Consider the following 24673-nt stretch of genomic DNA (forward strand, 5'->3'; position numbering starts at 1 on the left):
TATTGAAGAGGAGGCAAGCAAGAGATTCGTGTCTTGTTGCTAATATCAGTGGGGATGCCTGGAGTTTCCTCTGCTTAGCCAGATGCTGCTGTGGGAACGCTGTGGGTTGCCTTTATTATGTCATGATATGTCAGGATATGTCTCTAGGACTTTGATCATGAAGATGTGTTAGGTTTGTCAGAGGCCTTTCTCATGTAATAATTGGATGACATGTTTTCTCTCTCTCCGTCTGTTATGTGGTGAATTGCATGGGTCTGTTTAAACTATTTACTGACTACACATGTTGAACCATCCCAGCAATGACTTGATCATGGTGGATGATCTTTTTGACTTTTTTTTAATTCGCTCTGCAGGTATTTTACTGAGGACTTCTGAATCCGTATTCATCAGAAATAATTGCAGTATAATTTTTGTTTATCTGTTGTTGTTGGATCTTTGTCTGGTTTTATAACTTTGTAAAAAGAATTTGGACGTGTCCCTTGCTTTTGTACTTTACATATAATTTGGGGAGTGTTAATAGTTTGAAAGTCTGTGAATTCTGCACTGAATTCATCTGTTCCTAGGCTGTTTTAGTTAGAACACCTATCTATGTTATGTTATGGTATATTACGTTATCTATCTATATCTATGTCTGTATCTATATCTGTATCTGTATATATCTATGTGGGTTTTCAAGACAGTGTTTCTCTGTGTAGCCCTGGCTGTCTGGAACTCTCTCTGTAGACCAGACTGGTCTCGAACTCAGAGATCTGCCTGCCTTTGCCTCCTGCGTGCTAGGATCAAAGGCATGCACTACCACTGCCTGACTGGGAGGTTTTTTTTAAAGGATTTTATTTATTTTATGTGTATATAGGTGGTTTTGCCGGAATGTATGTCTGGGCACCACCTGCCTGCAATGCCCATATCGGCCAGAAGATGGCATTGGATTCCTTGGAATCAGAGTTACATATGGGAGTGCCTGTAGGTACTAGGAATTACATTAAGTCCTCTGGACCAACTGTTGAGCCATCTCTCCAGTCACTAGTTGGGGGATTTTTAATTACTGGTTATATCCCATTGAATGCCATGGGTCTGTTTAAACTATTTCATCGTGACTTAGCTTCGGTAGGCAATAGTATGTCTAGAAATGAATCCTTTTTAGACTTTTGAGTTTGGTATAAAGTAGATATTTAGAAAGTATGTCTTTATGATTTCCTGCATTTCCTCAGTGTCTGTTGCAATGTCTCCCCATCTGTCTCTAATTTTATTAATTTGAATTCTCTCTTTTAGTTAATTTTCTAAAAGTTTGTGAATCTTGTCAATCCTTCCAAGAGCCATCTGTACTAGCTAATCTTGGTTGTCAGTGTGACTACATCTGCAATCAACTAAAAAGGCACCTGGGCACACCTGTGAGGGCTTTTGTTGATTGGTCAGTGGAGGTCAGTGTGATTGGTCAGTGGAGGTCGGTGTGATCTGGGCCACACCTTCTGGTGGCCCATGAAAGGACACGGAAGAAGGAAGCTTTGCCTCTCTGCCCTTGTTTTCACTGCTAAGTTCACCTTTCCCGCTGCTGAGGTATCCCTTCACTAGTTAAAGCCTACTTCAGGCCGGAGAGACGGCTCAGCAGTTAAGAGCACTGGCTGCTCTTCCAGAGGTCCCGAGTTCAAGTCCCAGCAACCACATGGTGGCTCACAACCATCATAAAGAGATCTGATGCCCTCCTCTGGGACGAAAGCATACAATGCAGATAGAGCACTTATATACATAAAATAAATAAATCTTAAAAAAACAAAAAAACCTATTTCTTCAAGATTCCATTGTAGCCTGAAGGCCAGTGGAGACACCCAGCCCTGTGGCCTGAGCAGTTACTGGATCTTGGCCTTTCCATTTGAGGCAGACAGCCACTGTTGGAGTAGCTGAACCACAGCTTGTTAGCCTATCCAATAAACTGTGTGTGTTGGTGCTTTTAGAGACCCTGACTAACCAGTCCCCACCTTAAATCCTGCCCTGTCCTGAGGAGAGTGGAGAGCTCCTGCCCTGTCCTGAGGAGAGTGGAGAGCTCCTGCCCTGTCCTGAGAAGAGTGGAGAGCTCCTAGCTGTGTCTGAGGAGATTCACTTTGTTTGGAACAGAGGGTAGAAAATTCCGTTCCTGAAAGTGTTGGTACTAATGGAAGCCTCAACTTGCTTGCTTGTTTTTGACTGGAGATTAAAGGGCACTGGAAAGATGGTTTGGTTGGTAAAATGTTTGCATTGGAAGCATGAGGACCTGAGTTCCATCCTCCAAACCATGAACTACTGAGGAGACAGGAACAGGTAGATCCCTCAGATCTTCTGGTCAGCTAGCTTATTCTACTAGGCAAGTGCCCGGACAATGAAAAACATGCCTAAAAAAGAAAGAAAAGAAAAGGATGGTAGACAGTGCAGAGGGGTAATAATCCGACTCTGTTCTCTGACCCTCACACATGTGTACCCATCTATGTGTGAGCACATACACAAAAAGAGAACTTGATGCCTCCATGATAGCAACAAGAAAAATGACAAAGCCGTCAGAAATATAACAGATCTAGGAAAAGGAGACAGTCCAGAAAGAACCTCTCTGGGAGGCCGGAAGTCTATGCGTAAGTGTTGGGCTTTACATTCACAGAGCAATCACAGGGTGTTATAGTTTGAGAAACATTTTTCAGTGCATGGGGGCCCTCAGGAGGGAGAGGATGGACAGAATACATAGTAAGAAGGGATTCATTAGACTGAATCACATGATGTGGTCTGGGTAGTCAACAAGGGCTGCTTCATCTCAGAGGCTGAGAATCAGGTAGTTGCTAAGTCCAAGAGTCTGGGTGCCTCAACCTGAAGACGCTCATCCTGATACTGGGAATTAGCAGCAGCAGCAGAGGTCAGCTAGTCGAGAGAGCAGAGGAAAATGAGGTTTACTTCTGAGTTCTTTTAACCAGAAGGTGCCTCAAATAATCTCATTAGGAGAAGTTCGTCCCAATAGTGTCCAGCAGCCTTTAGTACATTTCGACTCAGTTGACAACCAAGGTTAAGCACCACAAATCTACCTCCTGTAAACGTGACATCTGGTCACTTCTCCTTATATCCTGCTTTATTTCAAATGCAATAAATTATAAGGTCATAATTCTGCCTAACATGATATAATGGTCTCATGGACAACCTCAAACATCATTTCTTCCAAACAGCGAAGTCCCTTGAAGAATGTTTGGTCTTTCCATATCCCATAACTTAAATTTGATAATACGTATGTATTTCCAACACTTATCCACTGTTATTATTTCAGTGTATTTTACATTGTAAACAAGCAGAAGAAAGAAAACCCCAATATCTGCTTAATGTATATGTGTGTGTATCTACAAACATTGTGAACAGGACTGTGCTGGTACAGCTAAACACACAAGCTAAAGTCATATGAGAGAGGGCAACCTCAATTGAGAAAATGTCCCCACAAAATTGACCAGGGGCAAGCCTATGGGGGCATTTCCTTAATAACTGCTGTGGGCGGGCCCAGCTCCCTGAGGCAGTGTCAAGCCTGTGGAGGTGGTTGCGGATGGGGTAAGAAAACAAGCCAGTAAGCAGCTGACTCCATGATCGCTGCATCAGCTCCTGTCTCCAAGTCCCTGCCTTGAGTTCCTTCCCTGACTTCCGTGGATGGTGGATTATAAACTCCAAGATAAAATAAACCTTTCTTCCACAGGTTGCTTGAGTCATGGTATTTTTTTATCACAGCAATAGAAACTCACATTAAGATGTGGGCAGAAGCGCTAGCAGCAGTTACAACCCTCAGTACTATAACCAATCCTGTGTGTGGCTTTACTAGCTAATACCCACTCTGCATCTCTCCTACCCTCAGCAGGTCTCAGCGGAGTTTGGTTCTTTGCATGGAGGAGTGACCAGTACCTTCATTCCTGAGGGGTCTGGGCCATTTACCATCCAGCCCGGATTGGGTTATTCTCCTTGGCAGCTTCGACCTCCTGCCATCTCACAAGTTAGAGGCCCCATTCTTTTCTAACCAGTGCCCTCTGTTTAACTGCTGGCGCCCTCCAAGGCTGGATCGAGTTTTAAGTTAGCTAGTTGTATGATGAGGGTTTCAGTTTGATCTTTGACAACTTGAGCGTTGGGCTGCTGGAGGATGGCACACTTAGAAACCCTGAGGTGGAGTCAGCGAGGTTTTATCCCTGAACGTACTCTTTTCCTTGTGTACTTTATCCAGAGATGCTAGCAGTAACCAGTTAGCATTGTTGCTTACTTCATGTTCCCACAAATGGGCAAACATCTTATGACAGAGTCAACAGGAGTATATAATGCATTTTCCTCACACAGTGCTTTAAATAGTTTAATCCATGTGCTTTCAGCGCCCTCTTTGCCTCTAAGAGAGTCTGGTGATTTCAGGTTCTGTGGAGTTGGGGAGCTCCAGACACTACCAAGTCAACTAGAGGAATTCATCCTTACAGATTCTCTTCCTTTAAACCAACCCCAGTCTATATTACTCCAGGCTCTCTATAAGAACAGAAGAATGACTACCTCTTGAATGGAGTGTTGAATATGGTGATCTGGGTAACCCAACAATGGCTGTTCAGTCCCCAAAGCAGAGTGTCTGCCCCAGTATGGTGGTGAGGACCTGGAGGTTTCCTGAGAGATGCTGGTCTTCAGTCTACACCAGAAGCCTAAAGATGTTGGTTCTAGTAGCAGTGAAGAAATTTAGCGACAGCAGGGTAGATGAACCAGGAGAGTCGGAGAGGGCAGGCAAAAGCAGGGTTTTCTTTTTCCATGTCCCTTTATCTGGGCTGCCACCAGACGGTGCCATGTACATTTAGAGTGCACCTCCTGCCTCAAATAATCTGATCAAGGAAAATCCCTCAGGAGTGTCCAGCAGCTTGCCTTTTGCTTGATTCCAGGTTTATAATCAAGATTAACCATAATACCTAGAGACCTGCAATCCTTACCAAGTGTTCCTGAATAAGAAGCTACTCCAATGCCAAAAAAACTAAAGAAACCAGACTTTAAAACAGAACCTCACGTTCCCTAAGGGGCTGAAAGGCCACATGTGTGCCCAAGGCAGCATTTTGAGAAGTGATCAAAATGAGGAAGCCTGGTATTTGGCTATGGTTGATCGTAAGGGAAACAAAGCAAAACAGAACAGATGGTTGCAGCATTCAGTCTATACGTGCATATCAGTAGTACAGGGTAAAAAACCAAAACCAATATTTAAAAAAATCCCCAGACACCACACACACAAAAAAACAACAAAACTTACTTTGGCAGGTTTTAGAGATGACTTGTTCAGGAGAGTGCTTACCCTGTAATCATGAGTACCTGAGTTTGATCCCCAGAACTCATGAGTTAAAAAAGCAAAACAAGAAGCTGGGCAGGATGCTGTGCAACTGTGTAACCCCAGTTAAAATAAAGATACATGGTTTCTGAGGAACAACAGCAGAGGTTGTCCGCTGGCCTCCACATGCAGGGGTGGGGGGGTGGGGTCATGGGGTGGGTGGAGGAGCACACGCACTCGCGCTCGCGCGCGCGCGCGCACACACACACACACACACACACACACACACACACACACACACACACAAATTGCCCAAGCTGTGCAAGAGGCCTTGAGTGCAACTTTTGGCCAATAATTAGCTTAAACTGACTGCGTAAACTATGTAGCCAGGCTAAAAGATGGAATGAAACACAGGTTTTTGCAGAAGTCCACTTTAGAAGAAATAGTCTTCATAAAATGACTCAAACCACTAAGCAAATAACTGCTACTAGGACAAAGCAAATCCTTGCTACCAGTTGCCATGGGAACTCATTATTCAGAGTTGCTACAGTAGCTTAAATGTCCAGCTGGTCAGGTGGCTGTAATTTCAGCATCTGGGAGGCTGAAGCAGTTACATGAGGCCGGCCTTCCTGAGGTGTACAGTGAGTCTCAGGTCAGTCTGGGCTACAGAGTGAGACCTTGTCTCAAACAGTCCAATTTTACGAGCAATCTAGATATTGAGACCTATTTAGTAAAGACTTTACCACTTCCACAAATTCAATTGAGGCGTAGAAGTGTGCAGAAATGACATCTGAATTTCTCTGAAGCCTGGGAATGTGATGCAAACACAGGTGACCAGCAAAGGGACAGGAAACTTTCCAAAATGTCTAAAAGAACTTGCTTTTGACAAATATTTACCAGGCAGCATTTCTGAATAGAGCCCTGTTCTGGGTCCAGAGAGTTAGGCCAGTAGGAGGAAAGTTTGCGTTTGGGCCCACAACTTATTTATAACTTACTGGCTGGCTGTTTTAGACAGCATAGCCACACAGTACCACCTCCCTGTTTTGATAACTATTTAAAGCTTGCTCCACGTCCACCCAGCCCTTGCTAGATTCTGCGTCGTATGACAGTGGACAGTCCCACCTCAAGGGGTGTAAGAGTTGATTGAGAAACACCATCCAGGGGATGGGAATATGGCTTAGTGGATAGAGTGCCTGCCTTATGAGCCCAAAGCCTGGTGAGTCAGCACTGTCCGAGCATGACTTAGTGGCTCATCCTTGTGATCTTCAGGTAAAGAGGGGGAGCATTAGAGTTCAAGGTCATTAAGTCTTAAGGGCGTTGGAGACTTAGCTGAAGACACACAAGACCTCATTTCAAAGCAACCCCTTCCCCCTCAAAAAACATCTAGTTATGCTCATCAGTGCTTGGCATAGAAACTTTATGCATAGTGTGACTAGGAGTGAGGACACGCCCACTCCTAGGCTTGTTTGAAGAGGTTTTATTGTAGATAGGAGGGAAAGCACAACCAGAGGTGTCTGGAAGAGATGACTGACCATGGCCGGCAGAATAGGCTGGGCCACGAGAGAAAGAGGGGCTAGTGGGGAGAACCCAGGGGTCAAGAGCAGAGACAAGAAGGCACCAAAAATGGCCGAGTTATATAGGAATCAGAAGCTGGGAGAAGGGAAGCGAAGCTCAGGAGATGAAAAGGTTTAGGGGAGGGGATGAGGGTGAGAAGTATTAAGAGGAGCCCAGCGTCTGTAACAGGTACTGAGAGCCTGGAAGCAAGCCTCTGATCTGCTGTGTTAGTAGGCACCTCCCTGTGCTGGCTGGTTTTTGTTGTTGTTGTTGTTGTTGTTTTTTAAAGATTTTTTTATTTTATGTGAGTACACTGTCGCTCCCTTCAGACACTCCAGAAGAGGTCATCAGATCCCATTAAAGATGTTTGTGAGCCACCATGTGGGTGCTGGGAATTGAACTCAGGACCTCTGGAAAAGCAGTCAGTGCTCTTAACCACTGAGCCATGTCTCAGGTCCATGCTGGCTGGTCTTATGTCAACTTGACATACAACCTAGAGTTATATGAAAGGAGGGAACCTAAACTGAGAAAATGCCTCTGTAAATCAGGCATTAACTAGTGATTGATGGATGTGATGGTGTTTATATGTTCAGTCCAGGGAGTGGCACGATTAGGTGTGGCCCTGGTTGGAGTAGGTGTGTCACCGTGGGCTATAAGATCCTCAACCTTGCTGCCTGGAAGTCAGTATTCTGCTAGCAGCCTTCAGATGAAGATGCAGAACTCTCAGCTCCTCCTGCACCATGCCTGCCTGGATGCTGCCACGCTCCCACCTTGATGATACTGGACTGAACCTCTGAATATGTAGGTTAGCTTCGAAAATCAGACCTTAGTGGTCAGCTTCACGAGGAAGTGGCCAACCAAACAAGAGAATGGACCTTGTTGGCGAGCTTAGCAATGTGATCTAACGGATTTTAGGGAGGCAGGGAGAATGGGGGAAGGGCAATTTAATGTTGTCCTTATAAGAGTTGCTTTGGTCATGGTGTCTGTTCACAGCAGTGAAACCTTAACTAAGACAATGGAGGAGGTTGTTCTGTCTCTGGGCTGGTGGTCCTGGATTCTAAAAACCAGCCTGGCAGTGGTGCACACCTTTAACCCCAGTACTTGGAAGGGAGAGGTAGGCAGATCTCTGAGTTTGAGGCCAGCCTGGTCTACAGAGGGAGTTCAGGATAGCCAGAGCTACACAGAGAAACTCTGTCTCAAACAAAAACAAACCAAAATAAAAACAAAAAAGAAAGAAAAAAAGAAATCAGATTGAGTAACATAGGTTGATGTCTATATGCAGGTGAGGGCTGGCACACGTTGTAAGGTGGGAGAGAAGGGGAAGGGGGAGAATCAAGATGGAGACGGAGAAGGAAGGCCCAGATCCAGGGGGTCTCGAATTGCCAAGGTAGTTTTATATATTTCTTAAGGGATGGATTTCTATAGGTAACTTTATCTTACCTTGGTGGGTGGTTTATGTCTTTAATAATTGGTTGTAAGTTTGTTATATACTATGGATTGAGAATTAAACATGTAAATCTGATTGTTGGGTTGCAGTGTGTTGAGTTTTGATTTTACCCAGTAGCTGGAATCAGAGAGTTTGCGGTTAGCAGAGAGCCGCCGGGAGAAATACGAATCAGAGATAAATTATGGTTAGTTCCATAGGGCCCTCCAGTGCCGGAACTAACACTAGAGACCAGCATGGCACCTCGCCACGCAGGAATGGCTCGTGGACCACCTGGGTCTGAGAGTACTTGGGGACAGTGTGGAGCCACTGACATTAAAAGTACCCCACAGCGCCATGTGGCCCTACGTACAGGTCCTGGCACTAGCGCGGGATAAAAGGTTATTGTAGATTAAATATTTATTGCAACAGAATAAGCCATGGGGAGCAGGCCAGTCGGCAGCACCCTCCTATGAACTCTGCATCAGTTCCTGCCCTGTTCGAGCTCCATCCTGACCTCCTTCAATGATGAACAGCAATATGGAAGTGTAAGCCAAATAAACCCTTTCTCCCCAACTTGCTTTCTTGGTCCTGAAGTTTTGTCACAGCAATAGTAATCCTAAGTAAGACACTCAGCCATCTGTCTGCTTTGAGACCTAACATAGTACATGTGACTCCTGGAGTCTCTTCCCAGTAGATCCTGGGACAGTATCTGACAGCACCAAGTCCAAGGGTTCCCTGCAGCTGTAGGATCAGGGAAGCTCAGATTAGAACAAAGAGGGTGACAAAAGTCCATCATTGCCATGAAGACACTGTGGCATTGCAAACACAAAACTATCACATAGGTTAGGGGTGTAGCTCAGCTGCTAGAGTGCTTACCCACCACAAAGGAAAGGCTGGATTCTGCCCCCAGCATAGCATAAAGCAGGTGTGGTGCACAGCTGTGATCCCAACACTAGGGAGGTGGAGGCAGGAGAATTAGAAAGGCAAGGTCATCCTTGGCTACATAGTGTGTTCAAGGCCAGCCTGGGCTAAGGAAACTGTTTCAAAAAATTAAACAAAGTAACTAAAGAGGTGACTAAGAGGGGCTGGAGAGATGGCTCAGTGGTTAAGAGCACTGACTGCTCTTCCAGAGTTCCTGAGTTCAGTTCCCAGCACCCACATGGTGTTTGGCAACCATCTGTAACTCTAGTTCTGGGGAACCAGGTGCCCTGTTCTGGCATCTGAGGACACCAGGCACACACACAGTGCACATATATACATGCAGACAAAACACTCATACACATAGAAATAAATAGATTTGTAAAAGAAAAAATAGTAGATAGCAAAAGCCAGGAATGATTAAGTGCACACCTGACAGCATGAGAGGGTGATGACGCTTGGGGTGACTTTTTCTTCCCATCGCATGCGTATAATCTAGAGCAGCAAGAGTTTCCTAGCAGAAAACTATAAATAAAAAACAATTAAGGTGATATAAATGGCCTGGAGACTTTCCTGCTTTTCAAGGGAAGCAATATTTAGCAGGAGCCATCTTGATAGCTGAGGCTGAAGGCCCGTGATTGTTTCACCACGGGCTCCATTTTCTTGGCCGTCTGCCCTGCGAACATTGACCTTCCCGAGTGCTCATGACCTCTTTACCCCAGGAAGAATTTATGTTTCTTTGCCAGCCCCTCTGAAATCAGAGGGTGCTGTCACCACTTTTGTCCCGTCATCCTGGGTCTCTAGGGAAGCAAGCTTTTCCTTCCTAAACTTCAGTCCTAGCTCGTCCTTAGCTGACCCCAAAGCTCTTCTGGCCACACCTTCTAGGCTTGGACCTCAGGCCAAGTCTCTGGCCTAGCTAGGAAGAGGTGAGGGTGCAGCTCAGCGTCTGGGAGCTGCGGTGGTGGGACATTCTGGTTACCGTGCAGTCTCTCTCTCTCCACGTGGCTGTGCCAAACAGGCTGGGCACCTGCTGTTGCCCCTGGAGGAGCTACAGGCTGCCCTCAGGGAAGGAGGGCCCCAGGAAGTAAAGCATCGTCTCTGACACCAAGGTAAAGAAGAGCGGTGATATCGGAGTGACAGACTTGGGAGGGTCCTCTGCCTGCCTCTACCCTGAATCTCCCTGCCAACCTTTATGCCCTAAATACTGTGCTCATGTTGCTAGGTGGGGAATTAAACAGCTCTAGGCCTTCTGCTCTCCTGGGATTGGTTAGTGTGGTAACTCACTCGGCTGCATACTGGGTCTCCTCCGGGGACTCGATGGGTTTGGGGAGTGGCAGGGTGGGCTGCTGACCTTTTGGGGAAGAGGTTTGGGAGGCTCTGATGAAAAGCTTGCCCATGAGGATTGGTTTCACAATGTGAAAGAAGAAGCAAAATGAATCTTGGTTTGCCGAGGAGATGGTCTTAGGAACAGTTGAGTAGCTGTGGCCCTGAAGGGGGAAACTCTTCTCTGTGCCCAGTTCAATCTTTTTTATCTTTTTTTGTGCTGGAGATGGTGCCCAGGGCCTTATGTATGCTAGACAAGTGCTTTGACCTCAGCTACATTCCCAGCCTCTGGTTGGGTGACCAAGGTTGAAATGGTCTGAAATGCAGAGATCTGTCACTCCTGAACACACACACACACACACACACACACACACACACACAAGGAACAAACATATGTATACATATTTCATGTATATGATGTATATGTGTGTGTATATGTATATATGTATATTTTTTAACTAGGCAAAGAATTTTATTAACATTTCCAAACTTTATTCCCAAGCGTCTTCAGCTTAATTTGCTGCAAAGAATGAATTAGGCATAAGCAAAAACTGAAAAGAGATTCAGTGTCCGGGGGGCTTGGGCTTAAAAATATTAGAGATCTAGATTTTATCAGATCCATAATAAAAAAAATTTTAAAAAGCAGTCACGATAAAAAATAGCAGGTCCTGTATGTGACTTCTGCTAGAGTCACCTTCTTCAGAAGGTGCTTCAGTACAGATTGCCTCATTGTTAGAGGCATCAAAGTTCTCCACCAGCTCTGGAACTTGATCACCTTCCTCCTCTCCAGAAGCAAGTGGTGCTTTTCCATCCACAGGTTGTTTGCGCAGAGAGCTTCAGCCGGTCTCCTCTAACTGGTCAGACCATCTGCAGCAAGCTGGCTGAGGATGCTGGGAAGGTGCTTGCTGCCCAGACACCTGAACTTTAGGGTTTTAAAACGAATCCCTGTTCCCTGGTTTGTAAACACGTTCGCCTCTTCAATGCCAGATATTGTTTACCCCTAACTTCTTTAAGGAGAACTGCAGCTTTTTGTCGTCTGCTGTGGCTGTCCTGTGAACCACCTTCTTCCTTCCATGATTAGTGCCTTTCCCACCAATGCGCACTTGTGCCTGCAATCTGGCGAGTTCTTTCTGGTTCATGATCATTTCTTACATCTTGTCGGAGTAGAAATGGGGCCACTCGGGGGACTAAGGTTCACACTCAGGGGGTCTCAGGCAGGCCATCAGAGATAAGGCGCCCAGTCCTGAATATTAAGGGCCACTTGGGACTGCCTTTGTTGAACTGCATCTGTCCCAGCTGAGAAATGCAGATAAAATGATATCTTCCTCCTCGGAGATTTTGGTCCATCTCTAGGCTGAGTTGATGACACTCTCAGGAGCAAGGACAGTTGGGAAGATGACTCAGTTGATAGAGGTCTCGCCTTGAGGCAGGAGGGCCAGAGTGTCACCCTCTGAGCTTGTGAAACCCCTCGAGCAGTGTGGTTCCAGTGCTAAGGAAGCAGAGACAGCAGGATCCGTGGCTCTAAAAAAATGTAGGAAAAAAGTTGGATGGCTCCAGAGTTGGTCCTCTGATTGCCACATGTATGTGTATGTACAACCACACACACGCATGCACGCATGCACGCAGAGACAGAGACAGAGACAGGGAGACACACACAGAAGAAGCCAAAGGAGCAAGAGAGTGATAGGGGACAAATATGAACAAAGTACAATGACATGTATGAAAATGTCACAATTAGACTTATTTATTTTGGGTGCTAACTAAAAAGGTAAAGAAAAAAATATTGATTCTGCCTGGCTTGAACACCTACCAGCTGTATTCAGTTTTATTCAACATGCATCTCAGAGATATGAACTGAATTGGCAAAAATTCTATATGAAGCTGCATGAATTGCCTTTTAAACACTATGCTTGGGTTGGGGATTTAGCTCAGTGGTAGAGCGCTTGCCTAGGAAGCGCAAGGCCCTGGGTTCAGTCCCCAGCTCCGGGGGTGGGGTGGGGGGGAATTTACATAAACGCTGTGCTTGTCTGGCAGTATCCACCCTGAGTCTGTTTTACATCAACTTCATTTAACGATGGTCTGGGGAGACATCTCTGTCAGTAAAATGCTTGGCCTACAAGTATGAAGTTCTGACTTTGCTCCCAAAACTCTTTTTTTTTTTTTAAAAAAAGGGGGGGGGGGCTTTAGTGGCATCTGTTTGTAATTTCAGAGCTAGGGAGGCAGAGGCAGGGTAATTCCTGGAACTCACTGGCTGGCCAGCCTAGCTTACTAGGTGAGTTCCAGATCAGCGAGAGACACTCACTGTTTCAAATAATAAAAAAGCAGAGAATGACTGGGGAAGAGATCAACTATGACTACTGGCCCTATATGCACATGCACACAGGTGCACATAGGTCATCAGTAAATAAATGAACATATGCACAGGATGTTGGGTGACAGATTTGTCCTGAAGAGATGCAACACATAGCCACTAGTCGCCCAAGAAAAGGGAACTCACGGGGACCAAAGCACCAGCTCTACCAAAGTCTAACTGGCTGAGCCAATGGCTTTCCTCGGGTTAGGAATGGTTTATGTGACTGACTCGAGTAGGGATGACTCAAGAGCAGACGCGTCACCCCCACCCCACCCCATCCCCACCCCACCCCCATCCCCACCTCCACCTTGGTCTGCAGCCCTGGAGCTCTATGGGAAGCCAGCTGGAGGCTGACAGTCTACTTTTCCCCATTCTCTTCCCCAGGAGGGAGCTGGAAGAGTCTTTGTTTTTGTTCTCCTAGACATGTGATGTCATTCTTGTTTACCTCCTGAGGCTCAGGAACCTACTCCTCCCTCCCGTTTGCACTTCAGTTTGGAGGAGACTAGCAGACAACACTAGGTCATGCACAGACCTACACTTTGGCTTTCAACAGTTAATATTTGACTAGGAAACCATTCCTAGGACCAAGGCCTGAACATGGTCTTCTATAAACAATGTAACTAAAACTTGATTCCTTAAGTGAGAAGGAGAATAGGAAAGTTTCCTGTTTCAAAAGGAATCAGTCCCAAAGTGTCTCGTGTCCTTCTAGAGAGGTTGAAATCAGACCCCTGCAAAGTTTTCCCCCTCCCCCAAACCAGGAGAAACTAAAACAAAGCAAATCTTTGGATGGCATGCATTAGCCAGATAGAAAATCCATCAGCATAATGTCCCAACTCAGTAGTCATTTTAAACATCTGGGACAGTGTTGAACCACAAAGAGGCCCCTTGGAAGGGTGTGACTGGTGCTCTTTTAAAGGATGCCACCACTTTCTGGTTTTTTGTTTTGGGTTTTGTTGTTGCTGTTTGTTTTGTTTTGTTTTGTTTCGTTTCGTTTTGAGACAGGGTCTTCGTAGCATTGGCTGATCTGGAACCATGTAGAACAGTGTCCTAGAAAGAAACAGATGGGGTTGGGGATTTAGCTCAGTGGTAGAGCGCTTGCCTAGCAAGCGCAAGGCCCTGGGTTCGGTCCCCAGCTTCGAAAAAAAGAAAAAAAAAAAAAAAAGAAAGAAACAGATAAAGAAATGTAATACGACTCAAAGGAATAAAAGACAAGGTTTACTTTGGAGCATACATGAGTGACTCCAGTGTGGCTGAGAGTTTTACCCACTCATGTCCTGAGAGGGAAATGTGGGAGTATGAGAAAACAAGGGTCTCGGTGCCCAGAGGAGTAAAAATGGGCATTCGTTGATTTTTTTTTTTTTTGATTGAAAGAAATTTATTTGAATCATGCTGTCGGGAAGGGTGATGTCCACAGAGCCAAGTGGTCTCTGAACTGGTCCTTATAGGCTCCCCAGATCGTTTTTTTCCTTCGATGCCTTGTGACCCTTCTTGTCCTCAGGGATTGATGTCGATATTGGTCCATGGGGACAAAGGGAGCAGAGACTGTGGAGGGGATGGGGTGGGGGTTCAGAAGCCCTGTGAGTATATATGGTGTAGAAGATACAACGGATCAGCTGCGGGGAGGCAGATAGACTCCACTTGGGGTGATTCGAGGCTTATATAATTTGGGGGTGTGTGGGACGGGATAGAAACATCCAAGATGGACAAAGGTCTTTGACTGAAGGCTTGGGGTATTGAAATGCCTCATTAGCATGGGGAAGCATTTCAGGAATCTCAGGTGCTAGCTGAATGTGTTCTTATCAGGAGAAAGGACATTGAAGCTATAATCTAAGGCTATGTGACATTCTGCAGGTTAGAGGTGTGGGGGGTTTTGAATTGCCCAAACAAAGTCAGAGAATGGGAGGCCCTGCCAGCGAAGGAAGTCCCCATATTCCATGGAGCTCAGAGGCTATCTGGAAAATGGTAGACTTCAACCTTAATTAGCAGTTTTCCCACAATCCCTCTGCCCACATTTCATCACCTCAGCTCCAACAGAAAATACCCACAAACGGATGGCCTTATTTGACTGAGAAAGTCACACAGATCCATGTCCAGTGAGTGGCTTTGTCTTGATAGATGGTCTGGGATAGTGGATGGCTTTGTTGGCTGAGTACTTTCCAGATGTTATGAGATTATCTCCTTCCCAGGTAGCAATGCTTTTTCTTTCTCCTCTTTTCCTGACTGCCCTCTCCTTACTAACTCCTCACAGAAACCATCCATAACCTAGAGGTGGGGGAGAGAGCTTAGGTAGACCAGCGCTCGGGGAGATCTCTCATATCCCCTATGGCTGGCTGCCTTTGACTAACTCTACCCTCCTGTTTGCCTGGGAAAGCACATAGCTCCCTTTACAGAGCTGTCCGTAGTGGGCATAGGCCTCAAGGCCTTGTGGATTAGTTACTTGTTTCCTGTGGAGATAATGTATCTGACAAACAACTTCATTCTGTCTCACCTCACGGTTCCAGTAAATACAGTCTGTCATGGCAAGACAGACGCGGCAGCAGGGACAACAGGGAACCATCAGGCGCTTTACTGTTAATATTATATTTTAATTATAAAGGCTTACTACGTTTATTTATGTATTTATTTGTATATATGTGTGTATCAGAGTTCTCTGGAGGAAAAGAACTGACAGAATAAATTTATATTAAAATTTTTTTTATTAGTGTGGCTTATAGAGTGCTGTCCAGCTAGCCTAACTCTGGCTGTCTCGGGGCTGAAAGGCCAACAGTTTGGTAGCTGGGCAGTGTTGAAGCCCTGAAGTAGATCGTAATCCAGCAAAGAAACGCCTCAGCAGTAGGACTGATGAACCTGCCTTCCGGAGGGAGGGCAAGCAGGCAAAAAGCAAGATTCCTTCTTGCCTGTCCTTTTATATATCCTGCCACCAGAAGGTATGACCCAGATTAAGGGTGGGTCTTCCTACCTCAAACGATCCAGTTAGGAAAATTCTTCATAGTGGCGCCCAACTATCTAGGTTTTAGTTGATTCTGTAGCCAAGTTGGCAGCCAAGATTAGTCATCACAGAATGTATGTGTGTTTGGATATGCACGTGCCACGGCTCCCTTATGGAGGTCAGGAGACTTAGGGGAGTTAGTGCTTTTGCCTTGCGGGCTCTGGGGACAGAACTCAGTTTGTCAGGCAGGTTCACCCACAGCCGCATCTTACTGGTCGCACTCCTTTTCTCCTTTTAGCTCAGTCTGAAGATTCATTCATTGGATTTCAGAGGCTCCTCCCTCAATCAGCCCAATTCAGATAATCCCAGACTTGCCCAGAGATTAGTTTCCATGGTGATTCTGGAATTCTATCGACTTCACAAGATTAATTAGCACACTCTGGAAGGGCTGCAAGCCCACTCATTCTCTTCATGTAGGACTCTAGATAGGGCTGGAGGAGGCCAACCGAGGCTCTTGGAGGCCTCAAGTTCTCTTCATCCTCATCTTTCTGGCATGGTGGTTAGAAGCAGCCCAGACCCTACTTAATCCCATGAGTCTTTGAGCATCCCTGAACTGCAGCACTGGGCTCAGGCCTGGAGAAAGGAGACGTGCTAGGGATAGTCAGGGTTCTCTTCTGTCTTCTCTGGGGCTCATCTGCTCTAAGCTCCTGCTCTGCCCCTAGTGAGTGTCTGCACCTACATTTCCTCCTGGGACCAACCCTTATGTCACTCTGTCCTTTCCTTGACCTTAGACTTCTCAGAGCCCACCTGGGCTCCCGTCCCTGAGTCATAGGGCTTGTATGGGACTCAAGCCTCGATCTGAGCTCACCTCCTCACCCCAGACACAGTGCAACACCACCCCTGTCCCTTGCCTTGGCTTGAGCTGTGCACTCTTCCACCTCCTCCTCCTCTTCCTCCTCTCCCTCCTCTTCCTCCTCTTCCTCCTATTCCTCCTATTCCTTCTCCTCCTCCCCCTCCTCCCTCCCTCCCCCTTCTTTCCCCTCCTCCTCCCCCTCCACTCAGGGCAGTTATAATACCCTATTGCCTCCAGGGCTCAGCCTGTCTCTAGGGTACCTGTTCCCCTTCCTCTCTGACAGGACTGGGTATGGAGCCCTATCTTTCTTGGGCCTGCTGTTATCCATCTCAGATCATTTCCTGTCCTTGGAGATAGAGACGAGCATTCCCTGGCTTCTCGGATCTGTGGCGTCCCCTATCCTCTTCCTAGTATGTGTCCATATGCGTTCGGATGCATGTATGTGCAGGTACTCATGGGGGCCAGCCTGCCAACATCAGCTGCTGTTCCTGAGGTTTCAAAGGCAGGATCTGTCGCTGGCCAAAAACCTTATCAAACAGGTGGCTTGGCTGGTCACGGAGCCCAGAGATGATTTGCTTCTCCTGCACTAGAATTATAAACTCATGTGTACCCGGCTTTTTTTTTTTTTTTTTTTTAAGTAGGTCATGGCCTCATGCTCACACGGTGAGAACTTTACTGACAGAACTGACAGAGCTGTCTCCACAGCCACATCTCCTTACCAAGCCTGCCCTACCAGACCAGACCTCTCTGCTCCTTCCCTCCTCACGGAGGGTTCTCTGCTCACGTAGACATCTTCAGGGATCCACTTAACGCTAAGGTTGAACTTGTACCTGAATCAAACCTTGCACATCTGCGATAGAGTTCTGAGTTCATTTCCTGCTTCCTCCTGCTTCCCAACACAAATCATATCCCCACTAAACATACCCTCACCCACTTTTATATTTCACCAATGTCCAGGAAAGCCACCTCCACTCCCATAGCTTCCCCTTCCATGTACACACACATGTGACACGCCAGCACACACATGTGACACGCCAGCACCTGTCATGCCCAGCAAGGGCCACGCCCACATCCGTATGGACAGCAGGTCTAACAGTTGCAAAATGCAGTGTCTGATCCCTTCGCAGCCTGGCCCAAGGCGACACACATTCCTGGCAGGATGTGCCCAGTAGCTACTAATCAGGATGTTCTAGTGTCCACTGTGTCCCCAATGCAGGTGCTAGTCTCATTTGGAAGCTCTGTATCTCTAGTGGGGCTAAATAAAACCCTTTGAGTAGCAGGTAAACAAACAACCCTAGATCCATAGGCAGATCCCTGCATGCCCACATCATACAGCAATCACACAATGTCCCCGTGTGGTGTGTGAACATACATGTTAAGTGGGAGGTAAGTGGGCAGGTGACTGTGTACAGAAGCTGAGGAGGACATTGGGTATTTAATGAATCATCTTCACTCTATTCCTTTGATATGGGGTCTCTCATGAACCTAGAGCTAGACTGGCAGTCAGTGTAGCCCCCAGTGGTCCTCTTGCCTCTGCCCTCCTCAGCACCGGGCTTTCAGACACACAGGACCAACTCCAACTTTTTACATGGTGGGGATTTGAACTCAGATCCTCATGTTTTTGCTACGAACCATCTTTCCGGGTCCTGTCTTTGACGTTTTATTCTCATTGATTCCCACAAGACTTCTCTGCTTGATTAAACCACCCAGGAGCCAATTTCTGCTCAGCCTTGGATGTCTATTCCTCTGGGTTGACAATTGTGGAAACATTTCTCCTAACACTGGCAGAGGGACCACAGTGTGCTTAACCAATCCTCAAGTTTCAACTGAGCAGAAAAAGCCAAGACAAATGCAAAAAAAAAAAAAATGTAACCGATAATAACTGTAGACCCTGCCCTTTGGTGACATAAGTACCTGAGAACAGGTTCTCAAAGCAGAAATCCCCTCCAGCTTTTATATCACCGCATCCTTTTAGGGCTGATAATCTCCCTTTATCAGCAATGCTTCACTATAGACAGGAGTTCTGATTTTTATTAAGAAATACGGATGTCTGGCTCAGTGGGTGGTGTGCTTAGCTAGAATGCGCAAGGACCTGGGTTCCACCCTCGGCTTTATATAAACTGAGTCCCTTTCTGTAATCCCAGCAGTGGGAGGCAGTGGGAGGAAGATTAGGAGCTCAGGTCGTTCTTGGCTACATAAAAGGATATTTGAGGTCATCATGGATTACATAAAACCTTGTCCAAAACAAACAAACAAACAAACAAACAAACAAACAAACTGCGTGGTTTTTCAGGAAAGAGAGCACTGGTGTTAGGTCTAGAGGCAGATTAAGCTCACCAGGCAGAAAAGATCCCCTGGACCTTGTCCTCTCTGAGAGGGGACCGCACGGACAAGGGGAGTCCCTTTTTTTTTTTTTTAAAGATTTATTTATTTATATGAGTACACTGTAGCTGTCTTCAGACACACCAGAAGAAGGTATCGGATCCCATTACAGATGGCTGTGAGCCACCATGTGGTTGCTGGGATTTGAACTCAGGACCTCTGGAAGAGCAGTCAATGCTCTTAACCACTGAGCCATCTCTCCAGCCCAAGGGGAGTCCCTTAATGCCCCGAGATTCTGGGCAATTGGTGCCCAGAAACGTCTTGGAGGCATAAATCGGACTGTTTTTCCTGCCTGGGGCAGCCGCAGGAACGCCAAGGAAGTGCGCACGCGTGCGCGCTCGCTCGCTCTGGCAGCCTCAGTTTTGCCTTTCTAACACATCCCTTAAAAGTGTCTGGGGTAGAGGTAGGGGAGAGTATGGGGAGGGTGGATGGTGGAAGGGAGGGTGAATGGGGGTGGGGTGCGAACTTGTGCCTGTTTATTATAACTTCATTCCCTTTAAAAGGAAAAGTATGCCCGGAATCCGGGAGGTGGCAACAGAGTCCGGGTAGTGAGGACGTGACCGACCCACTCAAGTTGGGAGTCTCTAGTGTCAGTCCCTAGTGTTCCCAGGGTTGACACTAGCACCGGCATCCCCTGTGCCCCTTGAAGCTGTCCCCTGCACTCCTCTTCCCAGCTGCAGGCTGGGTGGAGCCGCCCTCGCGGTTTGGGCGTGTTCTTCCCTGTGCCGGGACCCTGCGTCCTCTGTCAGGGACCCAGCAGTGGACTGCTGACGGGTGCTAGGCGCGCGGCCACCATGACGGGAAGGTAACAGATGCCTTAAGTTAAGGGTGGAGGGTGACATGTGGGGAAGCGGATCGTGGCGGGAGGTCCCGCGGACTCATTGCTTCCAGGCTGCGACCCCTCTGGGAATGAGAAGGTCGGACAGGGGGACCCATTCTCTTCTTTGAGAGAATGTGTGGGCTTTGGCAGGTGTAGTTTTATCGCCAGTGATCCCAGACCAGGGACTTGTCTGAGGTCACCAGCCAACTGAAGCTTTAAAACGTAGCTGGAGAGCACTGGGCTCTCCTGGCAACCTGCGGTGGAATCCTGGGTAATATTCACTCTAGAACCTTCTACTGCCTTCTCTGTAAACCAGAGGTAAAGGATGATTAGGTACCTGTGGAGAACTGTCTCTAAACCCTGAGTGTAGAGGCTGGGTGAGGGGCAGAGAATATCCCTCCAGCCTGCCCCGGTTAAAGATCTCGGTCTCTTTGTACAGGTTCAAGACAATCCAGGTTCCAGAGGTGGGTCACAGGTCCATAAGAGTCCGGCCGGTTTTGGCCTCTGCAGTTGCTTCTGGAACGTGGCTGGGTACATTGTGTGGCTCAAAGCTGGGCTGGAAGGGGTGGTCTTGGGGTTCAGGACTCTCTTCTAGCTAAAGGCTGGTGGGAAAGCTTTCTCTGCGCAGCACCTTGCTGCACTGCTGCTCCTGGGGAGCCCTGTCCCTTTTGCAATCTTCTTTGGGAAAGGGTCCCCGGTCCTGGGAGTCAGGGCAATACCCAGTGGTTGTGGGGTAGTGGCTTGAAGATCCCTTGAGGCACAAAATAGTATTCTGCCTCAGGGACACGCTGCTGCTCAGCACTACTGAAGGTGTGGCTGAGAGTCCTTGGGTAGCCCTGGATTCAGAAACACTATGTACCCTGTCGTGGTGTGAGGCCCGCCCTTCCCTCCTGCTTCCTCTCCACCCTCAGCTCTGGGTGTTCCCTCAGTGGGAAGACTCTGCTTCTTTGTGCAGTGTAATGCAAGGACCTGTCCCACCCCAGGAAGGTGGTAAGGGTCTTCCCCCAGATTGCTGTGGTCCTTTCTGTCACCCCACCTCCCCACCCCCAAAGTCCCTGGCAGAAATCCTTACCAACTTCTTGGCTGCCCACTCGAAGCCCTCGGCTTTGAAAAAACAGCAGCCACAGAGTCAGGCACCCAGCTACATCTTAAGCTGAAAGTGGGTCCGGGAGTAGAGACATGAGGCACCTGTTAAACTTAGGTCCCTCAACCTTTTCTGGACAGACTGGTCCGTCATGGGCAGCCAGCAAGGAGAACATTCAGGAAGGTTTTTGGTGGCAGGAGATGAGCTCAGAAGATCTGCTGGCCCTGGGGTCACATGGGGACAAGGAGCTCTTTTCTGTTCTGGGTACAATGCTCATCCCAGAGGACAGAGAAACCCCTGGACATGGAGACCACAGCGACACCAGAAATGGCCACAGTGCCCCTGCTTAGAGATGCCATCTTTGAGAACTTGGGTGACTCTGCTCAGTTCTTCAAGCATTTCTTGCTCATATGTTGTTAAGCATCTGTGAGATGCCACTGTCCACCACAGGTTCCAGGCTTGGCTTCCCTTCTTTGGGCGCGTGCGTGTGCATACACACACACACACACACACACACACACATACACACACACACATACACACACATACACACACACACACACACACACACACACAGGCACACACAGATCCTAGTCAGACTGATCTGGGAGGAACAGACCTTACTCAGACTTTGGAGGGGGTGAGTCTCTTCTTGTCCTAGGAACTATGGGGTTTCTTTTCCTTCGTGTCATATACTCTGTGTCCATTGCCTCAGAGAGGCAGAGGCAGGTCTTCATGCTTGGATCCTGGACCCCCCTACTAGTCCTTTACACTGCTTGGAGACATACTGTACCTCAGATAAACCTTCTCTGTTCACACCTCTCAGGACCCTCCTTGTCACCGCTCCCCCGGACAATGGCAGGCAAGAGCAGAGGGAGGGCTTTGGGAAGCCACCAGAGAGGACCTGGAATAGCATCCTTTGTAAATGCACCCGTTGGCACTGTGCAGAGAAAGGGCTGCAAGGAGACAGGGAAGATGACCGGGAAGCCAGCAGCCAGGGAGCCAGAAGATGGAGTTGGGAGGCAAGGTCAGGGCCTCCTGGAGGTGGAGTGGACAGGATGTATCATACTTCACAGCTCTTTCCCAAGAGTCATCTCACTGCCTCATCTTAGTATGCTGCCGCTGTCATGGGGTCACTCTGGGACGCCTCACTCCCACTGGTCTCACCCAGCTCAGATCCAAAGGAGATTGGGGCCGTGCTCTAGCCTGTCACGACGAGCTGCCTGGTGCTGGCCAGCTCTGGGCTAGCACTGTGGCTGTGGCTGTGATCTGTCCATCGCAGTATGCTCTGATGTAACTGCTCGCACCTAGGACAAACTTACTTGCTTCACCAGCACTGTTTTATCATTGCTGTCATTTGTTGCTCTGATTTTAAAAATCTCCAGAGACCCAGTCGAATACCATTTCTCACCCCCGACCCCCACCCAGGGGCTTCAGCTCAACACAGATCTTGCCACACTTACCTCTGAGTGACAAAACAGACCCATCCTTCTGCTTCTCTTTTGTCTTAACCTCCTTGGATTGCTTAACATTTACTGATCTTGATTTACGCGCCCATCTAAATCATTCAGACTGACAGAGACTCTTCTACGGTCCCACCATTGGGCTCAGAAAAGCCACTAAAACCTTTAACAGTTCTGACTGAATGAACTTCGAAACTCTCTGATGAACAGTTTTACTTGGACTGCTGATCTTCTCATCGAATACCGAATCTCTCCTGTGAACTTCTCTCCATAAAGTCTGTTCTTCCTCTATCTCTTCCAATCAGTGACCAGTTTCCCTCCTACTGCCTCAGGTAATGCAGTCTTTGTCTCACAGGGCGATGGGAGATTCTATTATTCCGTTTCTTTGCTTCCTTAGGGTCCAGATTAAGACCACCCCAACCCTATGGCCCACAGCCTCATAGGGTTGACAGACTCTCTCTCATGGCTTATTTAGAAGGCTTCCCCAGTCCATGCAGTTCAGAGTGTCTCCTGGTTACCACGGGTTCCAGTACTGAGCCTTTATTAATGTCCCCATCTGTGTGAAGAATCATAGACTTTCCATTCTCTATTAAAGCTCAAACAAGGATCTCGTCTACAATCTCTCTCATGTTCTCGTAATCCTCCCAGGGGTTCCAGCTTTTGGATCCTTGGAAGAGATCTTCAGTATAGATACAATTTACTCTCTTTTTGCCTTGCATGCATCCTGAAAGCTGTAAGCAAGATTGGCTGGCCCCTTAATCTTATCCTCCCCTTCCCACTTCCCCACTAGAGGCTACAGCAGAGGGTGTCTGTATGCTTCTTCCCCACTGTGATTCCTCCCTGACACGGGGCAAGTTTGTTTTTGCTGGGAAGATCACCCGCCTCGGTCACATATTTTATCATCCACAAGAAAGGCCATACAGCAGCTACCACAGTCTGTCATGACTCTGTCCCACACTGTTTAAGGTCCATGTTCTAATGCATCAGCCGCTTGGGTGGGGGTCCCCATACTTGCATGCATGACTATTCATCAAGGGGGCATACCACCCCATACCACACAGAGGAAGACCTTGGGATCCCCTCCCACCGAAGGCTGTTCTGCTTTTGGATGCTTTGGCTTTGGTTGTCTGTTTTATCGCCCACTGCAGGGGGCATGCAACTGTCAGTGCAGGGAAGACAAGGTAGGCTGTCCCAAGGTAGACAGTCTAGAGGGGTGGCCTTTCAGGTGCTCCACCCTGGCACTGATAGTCCTCAGTTGCATGCCTAACCACATTGTCTGATCTTACCAGACACACACACACACACACACACACACACACACAAACACACACAGACACAGACACACACATACACACACAGACACGCACAGACACACACACACAGACACACTCACAGACACACACAGACACACACTCACACGCACAGACACGCACAGACACACACACACAAACACACACACAGACACACACACACAAACACACACAGACACAGACACACACACAGACACGCACAGACACACACACAGACACACTCACAGACACACACAGACACACACTCACACGCACAGACACGCACAGACACACACACACATACACACAGACACAGACACACACAGACACGCATGAACGCTAAATAAGTAAATAAATATTAAAGACAGGCTGGCCTCTAATTCAGTTTGTAGTTAAAGATAACGACCTCGAGCTTCTGATCTGCCTGCTTCCACCTCTGGAGTGCTGGGGTTACAAGTGTGAGCCAATCACATTCACATGTCCTTAAAACAATATCTGAGAGTCCTGGCTCTGACCTTTAAGATTTCCATAAGGGAGGGGTTGGGGATTTAGCTCAGTGGTAGAGCTCTTGCCTAGGAAGCGCAAGGTCCTGGGTTCCGTCCCCAGCTCCGAAAAAAAGAACCAAAAAAAAAAAAAAGATTTCCATAAGGGAGAGGCTGAGGTACTTTAGGGGCATAACCTTAAGCTGACTGAGAAAACTGTCTGCCTAAGCTTCTGTATGCCAGAGAGTGGGTTTGTAGGCATTGAAGCCTTTTGTCTCCTCTGGACTTAGCCTCTAAATGCCCTTTAAAAAATATTTGTTGAATCAATCATTGTTGGGCAACTTTGGAATTGGCTGTTCTTGCAAATTATATTCTGGGCAGGGCTTGTTAATGAGTACCATTTTGTCTCCGGGTTTGCTGATGTGTGTTCCTGGCACCTGAATACAGAAGGCGGGCCCTGCACAGTTGTCTGTTGACCGCTGGTTGTCTGAAACAATGGTAACTGGTCATTTAGGATCTTATCAGGAAGGTTCA

General features: G+C 47.5%; 1 protein-coding gene across 3 annotated transcripts in view; it reads left to right on the forward strand.

The window, feature by feature from the left end:
- Positions 1-10076: 10076 nt before the first annotated feature.
- Positions 10077-24673, forward strand: part of Lims2 (LIM zinc finger domain containing 2) — a 38146-nt gene continuing 23549 nt past the window's right edge. The window contains exons 1-2 of one of the 3 annotated variants that reach the window (NM_001415698.1): positions 19591-19806; positions 20261-20285. Coding sequence is in view for 1 of the 3 variants with exons in the window: in NM_001415697.1 (NP_001402626.1) it covers positions 19796-19806 (11 nt within the window). In the remaining 2 variants the exon portion in view is untranslated. Of the gene's footprint in view, positions 10271-19590; positions 19807-20260; positions 20286-24673 lie in introns of those variants that run through there. The other 2 variants (NM_001012163.2, NM_001415697.1) reach the window with 2 other exon arrangements.

This window comes from Rattus norvegicus, chromosome 18 (assembly GCF_021556685.1).
Source record: "Rattus norvegicus strain SHRSP/BbbUtx chromosome 18, alternate assembly SHRSP_T2T, whole genome shotgun sequence".
Lineage (NCBI taxonomy): Eukaryota > Metazoa > Chordata > Mammalia > Rodentia > Muridae > Rattus > Rattus norvegicus.